The sequence below is a fragment of the Pristiophorus japonicus genome, chromosome 10 (assembly GCF_044704955.1).
Source record: "Pristiophorus japonicus isolate sPriJap1 chromosome 10, sPriJap1.hap1, whole genome shotgun sequence".
NCBI lineage: Eukaryota > Metazoa > Chordata > Chondrichthyes > Pristiophoridae > Pristiophorus > Pristiophorus japonicus.
In genome coordinates, this window is record NC_091986.1 from 174,633 (window position 1) to 190,851 (window position 16,219).

At 43.4% G+C, this 16,219-nt stretch overlaps 1 protein-coding gene across 1 annotated transcript in view; it reads right to left on the reverse strand.

Annotated features, from left to right (window-relative positions):
* Window positions 1-16,219, reverse strand: part of dnajc3a (DnaJ (Hsp40) homolog, subfamily C, member 3a) — a 95,552-nt gene that overhangs the window by 29,082 nt on the left and 50,251 nt on the right. The window contains exons 5-7 of the mRNA XM_070891689.1: window positions 14,004-14,156; window positions 8,040-8,221; window positions 1,249-1,368 (exon numbers count right to left, since the gene is read on the reverse strand). Coding sequence (XP_070747790.1) covers window positions 1,249-1,368; window positions 8,040-8,221; window positions 14,004-14,156 — 455 coding nt within the window. The remainder of the gene's footprint in view (window positions 1-1,248; window positions 1,369-8,039; window positions 8,222-14,003; window positions 14,157-16,219) is intronic.

Below are 16,219 nucleotides of genomic sequence, written 5' to 3' on the forward strand. Positions count from 1 at the left end.
TAGACCATTGAACCCGTAGTATTTCCGGAAGGTTATTTGTGTCTTCCTTCCTAAAGACAGAACCAAAGTATTTGTTCAGTTGGTCTGCCATTTCTTTGTTCCCCATTATAAATTCACCTGATTCTGTCTGCAAGGGACCTACGTTGGTCTTCATTAATCTTTTCTCTTCACATATCTATAGAAGCTTTTGCAGTCAGTTTTTATGTTTCCTGCAAGCTTCCTCTCATATTTTATTGTCCCCCTCCTAATTAAACCCTTTGTCCTCCTCTGCTGAATTCAAAATTTCTCCCAGTCCTCAGGTTTGCTGCTTTTTCTGCCAATTTATATGCCTCTTCCTTGGATTTAACACTATCCCTAATTTCCCTTGTTAGCCACGGTTGAGCCACCTTCCCCTTTTTATTTTTACTCCAGACAGGGATGTACAATTGGTGAAGTTCATCCATGTGATCCTTAAATGTTTGCCATTGCCTATCCATCGTTAACCCTTTAAGTATCATTTGCCAGTCTATTCTAGCCAATTCATGCATCATACCATCGAAGTTACCTTTCCTTAAGTACAGGACCCTCGTCTCTGAATTAACTGTCACTCTCCATCTTAATAAAGAATTCTACCATATTATGGTCACTCTTCCCCAGGGGACCTCGCACAACAAGATTGCTAATTAGTCCTCTCTCATTACACAACACCCAATTTAGGATGATTGATATAGTTGATTCCTCGACATATTGGTCTCGAAAGCCATCCCTAATACACTCCAGGAAATCCTCCTCCACCGCATTGCTACCAACTTGGTTAACCCAATCTATATGTAGATTAAAGTCGCCCAAGATAACTGCTGTACCTTTATTGCACGCATCCCTAATTTCTTGTTTGATGCCATCCCCAACCTCACTACTACTGATGGGTGGTCTGTACACAACTCCCACTAGCATTGTCTGCCCTTTGGTATTCCGCAGCTCTACCCATACGGATTCCACATCATCCAAGCTAATGTCCTTTCTTACTATTGTATTAATTTCCTCTTTAACCAGCAACGCTACCCCACCTCCTTTTCCTTTCTGTCTATCCTTCCTGAATGTTGAATACCCCTGGATGTTGAGTTCCCAGCCTTGGTCACCCTGGAGCCATGTCTCTGTAATCCCAATTATATCATAATCGTTAATAGCTGCCTGCGCAGTTAATTCATCCACCTACAGAATGCATTCCAAGTTGAATGATCAAACCTGAAATAATTTTAAGATGCTTACTTTTCTTGTCTTATGAGGTCTTCTCCAGTTGTCAACTGTTTGTTGAGTTTTTTCACTTGCTTGTAGTGGGCAAAACACAGTTTGTGATCCGGGTCCAATTTAAGGCATTCCCGAATTTCACTATTTGAAACAAAACAAAATGTTACATCATTTAAGGCAATGCTGGCAAAAGATCATCGGAGTAAACTCTAATTCATAAAAGTAACAAGAGTAGTCAAAAGAATTGATGGGGTGAAGTGGGAAGGGAGGTGGAGTCGGGTTCAGGTCCAAAAAACAAGTTTATAGTTTTTTTCCCAACCCTATAAACTTGTTTTTCCCTATATATGTGCACAGATCATTGAAGGTGGCAGGGCAGGTGAGAAAGCGATTAAAAAGCATATGGGATTCTGGGCTTCACAAATAGAAGCATGGAGTACAAACGCAAGGAATTTATGATGAACCTTTATAAAAACACTGGTTCGGTTCAACTGAAGTAGTGTGTTCAATTCTGGGCACCGCACTTTAGGAAGGATGTGAAGGCCTTAGAGAGGGTGCAGAAAAGATTTACTAGAATGGTTCCAGGGATGAGGGACTTCAGTTATGTGGATTGACTAAGGAGCACAACCCCAGCTTCTCCAGTGCAGAGAAGATTGAGGAGATTTGATAGGTGTTCAAAATCAGTGTAGAGAAACTGTTCCCATTGGTGGAAGGGTCAAGAACCAGAGGACACAGATTTAAGGTGATTGGCAAAAGAACCAAAAGTGACACGAGGGAAAAAAAAATTATGCAGCGAGTGGTTAGAATCTGTCTGGTTAGTGGAGATAGACTCAATTATGGCTTTCAAAAGAGAGAGTTGGATATGTACTTGAAGGAAAAAAATTGCAGGGCTACAGGGAAAGGGAGGGAAAGTAGGACTAGCTAAAGTGCTCTTGCAGCGAGTTGGCATGGACTCAACGGGCCGAATGGCCTCCTTCTGTGCTGTAGGGAGGACCTTGAAACAATCACCATCACCAGGGGGGGTAGTGCTGGACAGGCTAATGGTACTCAAGGTGGACAAGTCCCCTGGTCCTGATGAAATGCATCCCAGGGTATTAAGAGATGGCGGAAGTTATAGCAGATGCATTCGTTATAATCTACCAAAATTCTCTGGATTCTGGGGAGGTACCAGCGGATTTAAAAAAGGGGGCAGATAAAAGGCAGGTAACTATAGGCCGGTTAGTTTAACATCTGTAGTGGCGAAAATGCTTGAAACTATCATTAAGGAAGAAATAGCGGGACATCTAGATAGGAATAATGCAATCAAGCAGACGCAACATGGATTCATGAAGGGGAAATCATGTTTAACTAACTTATTGGAATTCTTTGAGGATATAACGAGCATGGTGGATAGAGGTGTACCAATGGATGTGGTGTATTTAGATTTCCAAAAGGCATTCGATAAGGTGCCATACAAAAGTTTACTGCAGAAGATAAAAGGTACGCGGAGTCAGAGGAAATGTATTAGCATGGATAACAAATTGGCTGGCTAACAGAAAGCAGAGAGTCGGGATAAATGGGTCCTTTTTGGGTTGGAAATCGGTGGTTAGTGGTGTGCCACAGGGATCGGTGCTGGGACCACAACTGTTTACAATATACATAGATGATCTGGAAGAGGGGACAGAGTGTAGTGTAATAAAATTTGCAGATGACACAAAGATTAATGGGAAAGCAGGTTGTGTAGAGGACACAGAGAGGCTGCAAAGAGATTTAGATAGGTTAAGCGAATGGACTAAGGTTTGGCAGATGGAATACAATGTCGGAAAATGTGAGGTCATCCACCTTGGGGAAAAAAAAACAGTAAAAGGGATTATTATTTGAATGGGGAGAAATTACATGCTGCGGTGCAGAGGGACCTGGGGGTCCTTGTGCATGAATCCCAAAAAGTTAGTTTGCAGGTGCAGCAGATAATCAGGAAGGCGAATGGAATGTTGGCCTTCATTGCAAGAGGGATGGAGTACAAAAGCAGGGAGGTCCTGCTGCAACTGTATAGGGTATTGGTGAGGCCGCACCTGGAGTACTGCGTGCAGTTTTGGTCACCTTACTGAAGGAAGGATATACTAGCTTTGGAGGGGGTACAGAGACGATTCACTAGGCTGATTCCGGAGATGAGGGGGTTACCTTATGATGATAGATGGAGTAGACTGGGTCTTTACTCGTTGGAGTTCAGAAGGATGAGGGGTGATCTTATAGAAACATATAAAATAATGAAAGGGATAGACAAGATAGAGACAGAGAGGTTGTTTTCACTGGTCGGGGAGACTAGAACTAGGGAGCACAGCCTCAAAATATGGGGGAGCCAATTTAAAACCGAGTTGAGAAGGAATTTCTTCTCCCAGAGGGTTGTGAATCTGTGGAATTCTCTGCCCAAGGAAGCAGTTGAGGCTAGCTCATTGAATGTATTCAAATCACAGATAGATTTTTTAATCAATAAGGGAATTAAGGGTTACGGGGAGCGGGCAGGTAAGAGGAGCTGAGTCCACGGCCAGATCAGCCATGATCTTGTTGAATGGCGGAGCAGGCTCGAGGGGCTAGATGGCCTACTCCTGTTCCTAATTCTTATGTTCTATGTTTATGTATATAACCATTCTTTGATTCTAATCTCTTCTCCCTACCAAAACAAAGAAAAACACAACTGAAAGAGGAAATCTTTATACTGGCTTGCCTCAGATCAAACCAAGTCATGCTACACACAATTTCCTTGTAATTTACTATAAATAATAGCGTTGCAAGTGATGACTTTGTTGTAGGTAAACTACAGTGAAGGTGCCACAGACAGAATGAGGACACGTTTCATAGAAACATAGAAACATAGAAACATAGAAAATAGGTGCAGGAGTAGGCCATTCGGCCCTTCTAGCCTGCACCGCCATTCAATGAGTTCATGGCTGAACATTCAACTTCAGTACCCCATTCCTGCTTTCTCGCCATACCCCTTGATCCCCCTAGCAGTAAGGACCTCATCTAACTCCTTTTTGAATATATTTAGTGAATTGGCCTCAACAACTTTCTGTGGTAGGGAATTCCACAGGTTCACCACTCTCTGGGTGAAGAAGTTCCTCCGCATCTCGGTCCTAAATGGCTTACCCCTTATCCTTAGACTGTGACCCCTGGTTCTGGACTTCCCCAACATTGGGAACATTCTTCCTGCATCTAACCTGTCTAACCCCGTCACAATTTTATATGTTTCTATGAGGTCCCCTCTCATTCTTCTGAACTCCAGTGAATACAAGCCCAGTTGATCCAGTCTTTCTTGATAGGTCAGTCCCGCCATCCCGGGAATCAGTCTGGTGAACCTTCGCTGCACTCCCTCAATAGCAAGAATGTCCTTCCTCAGGTTAGGAGACCAAAACTGTGCACAATACTCCAGGTGTGGCCTCACCAAGGCCCTGTACAATTGTAGTAACACCTCCCTGCCCCTGTACTCAAATCCCCTTGCTATGAAGGCCAACATGCCATTTGCTTTCTTAACCGCCTGCTGCACCTGCATGCCAACCTTCAATGACTGATGTACCATGACACCCAGGTCTCTTTGCACCTCCCCTTTTCCTAATCTGTCACCATTCAGATAATAGTCTGTCTCTCTGTTTTTACCACCAAAGTGGATAACCTCACATTTATCCACATTATACTTCATCTGCCATGCATTTGCCCACTCACCTAACCTATCCAAGTCGCTCTGCAGCCTCACAGCATCCTCCTCGCAGCTCACACTGCCACCCAACTTAGTGTCATCCGCAAATTTGGAGATACTACATTTAATCCCCTCATCTAAATCATTAATGTACAGTGTAAACAGCTGGGGCCCCAGCACAGAACCTTGCGGTACCCCACTAGTCACTGCCTGCCATTCTGAAAAGTACCCATTTACTCCTACTCTTTGCTTCCTGTCTGACAACCAGTTCTCAATCCATGTCAGTACACTACCCCCAATCCCATGTGCTCTAACTTTGCACATCAATCTCTTGTGTGGGACCTTGTCGAACGCCTTCTGAAAGTCCAAATATACCACATCAACTGGTTCTCCCTTATCCACTCTACTGGAAACATCCTCAAAAAATTCCAGAAGATTTGTCAAGCATGATTTCCCTTTCACAAATCCATGCTGACTTGGACCTATCATGTCACCTCTTTCCAAATGCGCTGCTATGACATCCTTAATAATTGATTCCATCATTTTACCCACTACCGATGTCAGGCTGACCGGTCTATAATTCCCTGTTTTCTCTCTCCCTCCTTTTTTAAAAAGTGGGGTTACATTGGCTACCCTCCACTCCATAGGAACTGATCCAGAGTCAATGGAATGTTGGAAAATGACTGTCAACGCATCCACTATTTCCAAGGCCACCTCCTTAAGTACTCTGGGATGCAGTCCATCAGGCCCTGGGGATTTATCGGCCTTCAATCCCATCAATTTCCCCAACACAATTTCCCGGCTAATAAGGATTTCCCTCAGTTCCTCCTCCTTACTAGACCCCCCGACCCCTTTTATAACCGGAAGGTTGTTCGTGTCCTCCTTCGTGAATACCGAACCAAAGTACTTGTTCAATTGGTCCGCCATTTCTTTGTTCCCAGTTATGACTTCCCCTGATTCTGACTGCAGGGGACCTACGTTTGTCTTTACTAACCTTTTTCTCTTTACATATCTATAGAAACTTTTGCAATCCGTCTTAATGTTCCCTGCAAGCTTCTTCTCATACTCCATTTTCCCTGCCCTAATCAAACCCTTTGTCCTCCTCTGCTGAGTTCTAAATTTCTCCCAGTCCCCAGGTTCGCTGCTATTTCTGGCCAATTTGTATGCCACTTCCTTGGCTTTAATACTATCCCTGATTTCCCTTGATAGCCACGGTTGAGCCACCTTCCCTTTTTTATTTCTATGCCAGACAGGAATGTACAATTGTTGTAATTCATCCATACGGTCTCTAAATGTCTGCCATTGCCCATCCACTGTCAACCCCTTAAGTATCATTCGCCAATCCATCTCAGCCAATTCACGCCTCATACCTTCAAAGTTAGCCTTCTTTAAGTTCTGGACCATGGTCTCTGAATTAACTGTTTCATTCTCCATCCTAATGCAGAATTCCACCATATTATGGTCACTCTTCCCCAATTATATCTATAATAATTATATTGTGCACTGCCTTGAAGTGTCACGTATTCTGGAATATTTTCCCATTACTATTTGTTGATGATGCGGCTCGGTTTCAAATTTTATCGGACAACAATTCTGAATAGCCTTGGGACGTTTTACTACGTTAAAGGTGCTATATAAATGCAAGTTGTTGTTAACAGTCCTACTGTCATAAGAAAGTGCATCTTCAGCGACTCAGTGATCAACGCTACTGAGCTACTGTTGTTTTTAAACACACACCTACACATGGCAAATATCTCGACCAAGAAAGCGGCACATTAAATGAAATTCTTTAAAAAGGTAAATATGCCTAGGTAATCTTTCCCCACCTATTAATAATGATCATTCCCATTTATACACAGATGCTGTATAAATGAGATTATAGTACAGGTTGAACCTCTGTGGTCTGGCACCCTCGGGACCTGACTGGTGCAGGGACAGAGAATTTTACCAACCTTGAGGTGTCAAACCGAGCCGAGGCTTACCGGTCGGTACATGCCAGTGCCTCTGAACACTGCCGCCACGCTCCGGCTGCAAAACTCAGGGCTTGCTTGCTCGCTCTCTTTCTTTCTTTCTCCCCCACCCGTGTAGAAATCTCCCAGCCACATTTGTTAATCAACATGCTGGTTTGGAGCTTTTTAAAAGAAAATAAACCCTCCTCTCCCTCAGGCCCAGCTTCGGCGCCTCAGTCAGCTGCCTACCCCTCCCGTTCCTTGCCCGGCCACCTCACTGAAGTGCGGGAAACCGGGATGCCACACACGGAAAGCGGCAGTTGCGCACTGATTAATGAGAGCTAGGAAGCGCGGGAAACCGATGCCGAACCACGGATGTTTCCGGATCAGAGTGTATCTGTACTGTAATATAGCTTTAAAACAAAAAATAAAAATAGGCCAAAACAGGCTATGTAACATTAGTTCCACTATAAAATAAGTCATAGTTCAATAAACACACATCTAGGCTTTATCAGCAACTCTTGGAATCATAGAATCAAACAGCACTGAAGGAGGCCATTTGGCCCATCAAGCCTGTGCCAGCTCTCAAGCTATCCAATTAGTCCCACTTCCCTGCTCTTTCTCAAAAGCACATTTTTCCCATTAAGTATTTCTCCAATTACATTGAATATTACTATTGAATCTGGTTCCACCACCATTTCAGGCAATGCATTCCAGATCATAACTTGTTGAGTAACAATATTTCTTCTCATCTCCCCCTGTTTTTTCTCACTATTGAAACATAAATATTGTAGGATGAGTGTCCCTGACTAGGTCAAGAAAATTGAGGCTTCACTGTTTATAGCCCCATCTCCAACCCACGATCCCAATGAGTGCAATACTACCCCTTATATCTCAATTAGTGAGATAAATGTGCCAAGAATGCTAAAGGACTACAATACCGCTACAATTACTTGTTTGATATTTCCAAAAAGGTAGCAACTGAAATTCTAGATTTCTCCTGGATAAGAATTCATCCTATAAAATATTTTATATCAAACACCTCCACCCAAAATTGATGAAATGGCTGACAAAGGTGGCAAACAGAATATACTGAACTGAACAAACTCTCAAAGACTGTACCATTCGCAGTTTAAAAATCTCAGAAAAATTAATGGATAAAGAAGAAAAAAAAAAAAGAGTAGGATACTTACCCAAGAGACATTTCATGGTCCCCAAGCTGGTAATAAATTGTACTGATTTTGTAGAATGCTTCAGTGTTGTCATATTTAAGTTTTGATGCTGCTTTCAAGTCACTTATTGCTTTTCCACTTTCATCAATCTGTATGTAGCATTCCGCCCGGAGTTCTCTTAACTCAGAATCCCAAACACAGGTCTGTGCAGAAGACAAAGAGACCTTCAGTACTAAATTGTAAAATATATTTTTTAAACTTATGACAACTTGCATTTATATGGCGCCTTTAAAATAGAAAAATATCCCAATGCGCACCACGGAGGAATGATCAAACAATGAATGCCAAACTAAAGGAGATATGAGGAGGGCTTTCCAATGGCGAGGCAAAGGGGGAGGGATGCCCAAGAGGCGAGAATCATGGGAACAAAGAGTTGGGGGTGGGTGGGGTGAAGGGCTGAAGGAGATCACAGAAATAGGAAGGGGAAAGGTCATGAAGAGGATGAGAATTTTACATTTTGCAGGCACTGGGAGCGAAAGTAAGTCACTGAGAATAGGGATGATGCACACGCAGGACAGGCCGTGGGCAGCAGAGATTTGGACCAGCTGAAGTTTGTGGAGGATGGTATGCTGGCCACGCAATCATTGGAGAGAGAGAGAGAGAGAGAGAGAGAGAGAGAGAGAGAAAGAATTAGAACATGGGAGGGAAAAAGAACATGCACACAGAGCAAGAGCAAGCATGGAGAACGAGAGAGAGAGAGAGAGAATATAAGAGCATTCAAAGAGAAAAAAGGATTCAATTAACCTTGTCCACATATCTTTTCCTTTGAGCTACCTGCTCAACTCCTGCATCTCCTCAGCAACCCCCCCACACTTATCCCCTCTAAACCACACTTGGTATTAACTCCCCATGCGAAACACCGCAGGATATTGATTATATATTATGTACAAGTTTCGTGGTGTTTTGTTAAACTTCTAGTACTCAAAAGGCTGTCCATGTGGGTCAAGCAGTGTTTGGCATGAATGGAATGGATTGAGTTGAGTTGAGTGTCCGACTGGCCGATCGGTCACACTCGAGGCGAAGAACTGGCAGGAATGCCTGTGTTACCTCGAGACTTTACTATTCCAATGCTCGCCCGGCTGGTGCCTCATTTTCCACCCTCCATAAACTTGAGCTCATCTAAAACTCTGCTGCCTGTACTCTAGCTCACTCTAATCCCATTCCCCCCTCACCCCTGTACTCCCAGACCTGCCACATCGCAATATAAAAATTCTCATCCTGATTTTCAAATCCCTCCATGGCCTCGCCCATCACTATCTCGGTAACCTTCTCCAGCCCTACAACTGTCCGAGATCTCTGCCCTCCTCCAATTCTAGCTTCTTGCACATCCCCTACTTTAATCGCTCCATCAATAGCAGTTATGCCTTCAGCTGACTCGGCCCTAAGCTATGGAATTCCCTCCCCAAATCCGAGCTTGTGCAGAGAGCTGCGAGAACGCAATTGAAGTGAATTGCAAGCAAAGTGGAAGAATTTATTGAGCAGGAATCGGCAGAAAGGAGAAATTCACTTGTAGGTATAAGGTAAATAATCACCATATTGGAATTTAGCTTTGTCTTGTAACAAAAGAAAATGCATGGTTAGTGGCAGTTAGATAACAGCTATCAGCTGCAAGCGCTCACTTGATTAGGTGGCAAAAGCTCTGAGGTAGAAGCTAATTAACCATTGTAACTGTTTGACTCAAAAGGTATATATTACACACTAATTTGCAAAAGCGAAGTTTGGAGAGCTGAGTGAACGCAATCTGAGCGGACCGCAGAGTCGAAGAATTTGGTGAGAGCAGGAAGACGGTCGAGGCGTCTAACTGAAAAGGAGTAATGGAGCCGCAGAACTCAAGGACGCTAAGTTAATCGGCCCGAGAGTGGACCAGTGCGAGAGTGAGAGGAGTGGCTGGTGATAAAGGTCTGTTCCAGAGCCCAGAGGGAGCGCAGGCGGCAGGTGAAAAAACCTAATGACATCACGCAAGGGAAGGAGCTGGTGATTTTTTTTGAAAGCCTCGAGTTTATTTCTGTTGCATTAGTTAATAGTTTATTAAATAACGACATGGCGGGGCACCTCAGTCCCATGGAATGCACATCTTGTGCCATGTGGGAAGGCCAGGACACTTCCCGTGTTAAGAGGTGGTCACCCCGCAGCAGAAGGGTATACAGGCAGAGGGGGAATGGGCGACGACCAGACAGACAAGACGGACCAGGCAGGTAGTGCAGGAGTCCCCAGAGTATATCTCACTCTCTAACCGGTCGATATAGGGTAATGGTTCCTCTGGGGAGTAAAGCCAAAGCAAAGTCCATAGCACCACGGGTGGCTCAGCTATATGGGGGAGGGAAGAGAAAAAGAGAAGGAAGATCGGGAAAGCAATAATGACTGGAAATTCAATAGTAGGGGAACAGACAGGTGTTTCTGTGGCCACAGACATGATTCGAGGATGGTATGTTTCCTCCCTAACGCCAGAGTCAAGGATGTCACTGAACAGCCAGAGGTCCTCGTCCATATCGGTATCAATGACAAAGGTAGAAAGAAGAATGAGGTCCTGTAAGCAGATTTGAGAGAGCTAGGAAAGGGATTAAAAAGCAGGACCTCAAAGATGAATGTGTGGCTGGAGAGACAGTGCAAGAGGGAGGTCTTTAGATTCCTGTGATATTGGGGCTGGTTCTGGGGGAGGTGGGACCTGTACAGGCCGGATGGCCACACTACTAGGTGTCTCTTACTCTCTTAGCCTGTCCCTCGAATCGAGGATGACTTGCTTCCACACCAAAAAGGGATGTGTTGCAATGAAGGACCAAATATTCCAGGTCCCGAACTGCATATTTAAACGTGGAAGATGCCTGTGCGTGGATTTATTTAACATGTGGTGACCGTTGCACACCAGCCACCACACGGGCTTGACAGAGCTAGGTCTTGGTCCAGTGGCAGGAGTTAACCAAGACAACTGGAGACCAGCTCTGCTGCATGGACCTAGTGTGCACACATATCGCAGTGTGGGCTGGCCTGTGCTACTAGGTTTATTCTATCGGTCACCAAATAGTGAGAAGAATATAGGAGAGAAAATTTTGCAGGGAAATAATAGAGGTGCAAGAACTATATAGTAGTGATAATGGGGGATTTCAACTATCCTAATATAGACTGGGATAGTAATTGCCCTTTGCACTGAGAGGAGGAAGAATTTCTTGATCAGTATGTTTCTGGCCCAATGAGGAAGGAGGCATTGCTGGATCTGGTTCTGGGGAATGAGATGGGTCAGGTGGAGCAAGAGTCAGTTGGGGAACATTTCAGGAATAATGATCATAGTATCATAAGGTTTAGATTAGCTATGGAACAGGACAATCTAGAGTAAAAATACTTAATTGGAGGAAAGCTCATTTCAGTGTGGGTTGAGAATGGCCCGGGCAAATTGGAATCAAAGATTGGCAGGCAAAACTGAAATCGAATGATGGGCTGCCTTTAAAGAGATGGTTCGGGTACAGTCGAGGTGCATTCCACGAGGGGGAAAGATAGGGCAACCAAAGTCAGAGCTCCCTAGATGACGAAAGAGATGGAGTAAGATGAAGCAGGAAAAGGGGGCATATGACAGATGTCAGGTTGAGAATATGTGAGAACCAGGCTGAAGATAGAAAGTTCAGGGAAGTGAAAGAGAGAGAAGACGAGAATAGATTGGCAGCTAACATAAAAGGAAATCTTGTGTTCTTATGAATCCAAAAGTCTTGTACAGGCATATAAAGTAAACGGGTAGTAAGAGGAGGGATGGGGCGATTAGGGACCAAAAGGAGACCTACACATGGAAGCAGAGGGTATGGCTGAGGCACTAAATGAGCACTTTCTATCGGTCTTCACCAAGGAAGAGGATGTGGCCAAGTCAAAGTGAAAAAGGAGGCAGTGAAGATACTTTTTGGGATAAAAATTGATAAGGAGGAGGTACTAGAGAAAGGCTGGCTGTACTTAAAGTAGATAAGTCACCAGGACCGGATGGGATGCATTCTAGAATGCTGAGGGAAGTAAAAGGTGGAAATTGCAATGGTACTGGCCATAATCTTCCAATCCTCCTTCGATACAGGGGTGGTATCAAAGAACTGGAGAATTGCAAATGTTACACCTTTGTTCAAAAAAAGGATAAACCCAACAACTACAGATCAGTCAGTTTAACCTCGCTAGTGGGGAAGCTTTTAGAAACGATAATCCAGGACAAAACTGTCACTTGGACAAGTGTGGATCAATGAAGGAAAGTCAGCACGGATTTGTTAAAGACATGAAGTAACAGAGAGGACTGATGAGGGCAGTTGATGTGATATACGTGGACTTCCAAAAGGCGTTTAATAAAGTGTCACATAATAGGCTTGCCAGTAAAGTTGAAGCCCATAGAATAAAAGGGACAGTGGCAGCATGGATATGAAATTGTTAAGTGACAGGAAACAGTAGTGGTGAACGGATGATTTTCAGACTGGAGGAAGGTATACAGTGGTGTTCCCCAGGGGTCAGTACTAGGATCACTGAGTTTCTTGGTATATATTAATGACTTGGACTTGCATGTACAGGACACAATTAAAAAATTTGCAGATGACACAAAACTTGGAAGTATAGTGAATAGTGAGGAGGATAGTGATGGACTTCAGGAAGACAGACAGACTGGTGGAATGGACGGACACATGGCAGATGAAATTTAAAGCAGAAAAGTGCAAAGTGATTGGTCTGTTTAAAGAGATTTTTCCGAGCTGTGGCTCAGTGGGTAGCAATCTCGCCTGAGTCAGAAGGTTGTGGGTTCAAGTCTCACTTCAGAGACTTGAACATAAAAATCTAGGCTGACACTACAGTGCAGAGCTGAGGGAGTGCTGCACTGTCATTAGGATAAGACGTTAAATCAAGGACCCGTCTGCTTTCTTTGAGTGGACGTGGGGATTTATCCCCAGTGTCCTGGCCAATATTTATACCTCAACTATGACAACAACAAAAAAATCAAGTTTATCTGGTGATTATCACGTTGCTGTTTGCAGGAGCTTGCTGTGCACAACTTGGCTGCCGTGTTTCCAACATGGCAACAGTGGCTACACTCCAAAAGTACTTCATTGACAGGAAAGCGCTTTGGGACGGTCCAGTGGTCATGAAAGGTGCTATATAAATGCGAGTCTTTCTTTTTTGTATTAACAGTGGCATCTGGAGGAGATCACATCTGTCTTCATGGATAATCCTGATTATGTTAAATTGTCCCTATAATAAATCCCAGTCAACCAGGAGGAAATTTAGAGATATTATTCCCCCATTTAATGCAGGCCATATGGCTTTATGATTTTCTTTAGACTTCCACAAGATTAAAATTAATGTGTTAAGTTTTCAAAATTGTGTTGCAAATACCTCTAAAAACATACGAGAACCGTCAAATGTCTACATACAGAGCATCAACATTGGTCTGCATAGTACACAAGTCCATTTACAGATAAAGCTCAGCAAAATAAAAGCCAGGTATACTGATGCAATATGCAGCATTAGCACAGTGTATTTGTACAATGGGTAAATGAGAACTCTTGGAAGGTCAGTAGTTATAACATGAAAAATATTGATGAGACTTGCCAGAGTGGAAATATTACATAGATTTGCAGTAAAGAAACAGATCAACAGGAAATAAATGGGTAATAGAATTATTAAAGATGGGGGAGGCAGAGGGTTGAGAAGAGGAGAATGATCCTATGCAAATAAGTAAATTGCACTGTTCCAGTTACAGAGGGTGATAAAAGGTCAAATCAGAGAAGTAGCCCATGGGTCTGAAAAAGGAAAATGGCTTCTTTTCCATCTGTAATCAACCAGCTAAGTAAATTACAGAAATGCACAGCTCTGCACTTGTTATTTTCTATAGAGTAATAATAATAGTGGGATAGAGTTCTTCCCCTTCAGCTATATCCTATGTTCTATTTCCCATGAATAAGTATAGCTAAAACTTGCCTCAATAAGCGTGTCTAGGAATTCAATTGCAGCTGTGTAATCCTGGAGTTCAAATGCAGCTCGTGCCTGCGTAACCATCCGTTGCAATTCATCTGCTTTAGTTAATTGCGACTTGGCTTCATTTTCTTCTTTCTCATTGGGGTTAGATTTTAGCTGAAAATCAAAGCACAGATTCAGAGTTAAATGAAAATTCTTCCCTCTACTTCATCTATCTCATTTGTTGCACTTAAGTAGGAATAAATGGGTCATTTTCAGGTTGGCAGACTGTAACTAGTGAGGTACCACAAGGATCACTGCTTTGGCCTCAGCTATTTATCAATGACTTGGGACAAGGGGACCGAGTGTAATATATCCAAGTTTGCCGACTATACAAAGTTAGGTAGGAAAGTAAGCTGTGAGGAGGACGCAAAGAGGCTGCAATGGGATATAGACAAGGTTAAGTGAGTAGGCAAGAACATGACAGATGGAATATAATATGGAGAAGAGTGAAGTTATCCACTTGGTCAGGAAAAATAGAAAAGCAGATGTTCTTTTAAAATGGTTAGAAACTGGGAAATGTTGGTATTCAGAGGGACCTGGGTGTCCTTGTACATGAGTCACAGAAAGTTAACATGCAGGTACTGCAAGCAATTAGGAAAGCAAATTGCATATTAGCCTTTATTACAAAGAGATTGGAGTACAAGAGTAAATAAGTCATCCTACAATTATGTAGGGCCTTGGTAAGCCCACACCTAGAGCACCATGTACAGTTTTGAAATCCAAGGAAGGATATACTTGCCTTAGCGGAAGTACAACAAAGGTCCACTAGGCTGATTCCTGGGATGAGGGGATGAGGGGATTGTCCTATGAGGAGAAATTGAGTACTCTCTTCAAAGGGCCCAAATTTGCCCAACCCCCTTTTCCGGTGCACTAACCCAAGATACACCGACTTTGTGCGCTCAAAACGGTGGCAAAAACCTTACTCACGATTCTGACCGCTCTGCTGTGTGTCCTGGGTCCTGGCGCGGCGTATATAGTGCAGTGGGGGGCGGAGCTACAGCCTGTGCCGAAAACAGTGCCGGCAGCTGTCCGCATGCGTGGTGGAGTCTGCAGGCGGTGAGCAGGACCCAATGCTCGCCACCCCTATCCCTGGCTGAATGCTCTTCCGCACCGGCCCACGAGCTATTGAACAGATGGAAACCTGCTGTGCTAACTTGTTTCTGGCAAAGATATGGGGAAGTTGTTGCTCTTTTACACACCTTTTGGAGTATCTCAGCATACAGCTTTTGGAGCCAATTACTTAGAGAATGGAAACATCGCTCGGCTTAATTTGTTTTGGGGAGATCCCTGTATAGGTAAAAATAGGATTGTGAAGGAGACCTGTAAAAATGTGCAAAGTAATGAGTGACATGAAAAGCCCTGTACATGTGAGTAGCTGCTTGTGTTTAAACTACTGTGATTGTGTGTTTGCAGAGTTCCTTTATTTTCTTTTAATCTTTCCTTAAAACTTTGTAAGTCTTGGTGCTTTAGGTGCAGGTCTTCTCTGCTTCCTTCTATTTTTAATTTGTTATTGAATGTTTTTTGTGCTTTAGAATGTACTAACCGGTGCTGATTTCTTAACTCTTCAAGGGTTTTCTGTGCGGTCACAAGTGGCCACATACGCTGGCCTAAGTTATTTTGGAGCAATTATTAGCTTCCAAACTGCCTTAAATGGCCAAAACAGCTGGTAACGCCCCCTTTTGAAAAAAAAACTTTAAAAAATCCTAACTCACTCACTTACACTGGCGCAAATTAAATGTGCAGAATGGGGATTTTTAAGATACTCCAGAAAAATAAAGTTGCTCCGTTTTTTTTGGAGCAACTCCTGGGCAAATTTTGGCCCTAGAGTTTAGAAGAATGAGAGACAATCTAATTTTAACATACAGAATTCTTAAGGGGCTTGGCAGGGTAGATGCTGGGACGCTGTTTACTCTGGCTGGAGAGTCCAGAACTCGGGGGTCACAGTCTCAGAATAAGGGGTTGGCCATTTAAGACTGAGATGAGGAGAAATTTCTTCACTCAAAGGTTGTGAATCTTTGGAATTCTCTACCTCAGAGGAATGGAAGCTCAGTCGTTGATTTATATTCAAGACAGAGATCAATAGATTTTTGGATACTAAGGGAATCAAAGGATATGGGGATAGTACAGGAAAGTGGAGTTACATAACAAGAACATAAGAAATAGGAGCAGTAGGAGGC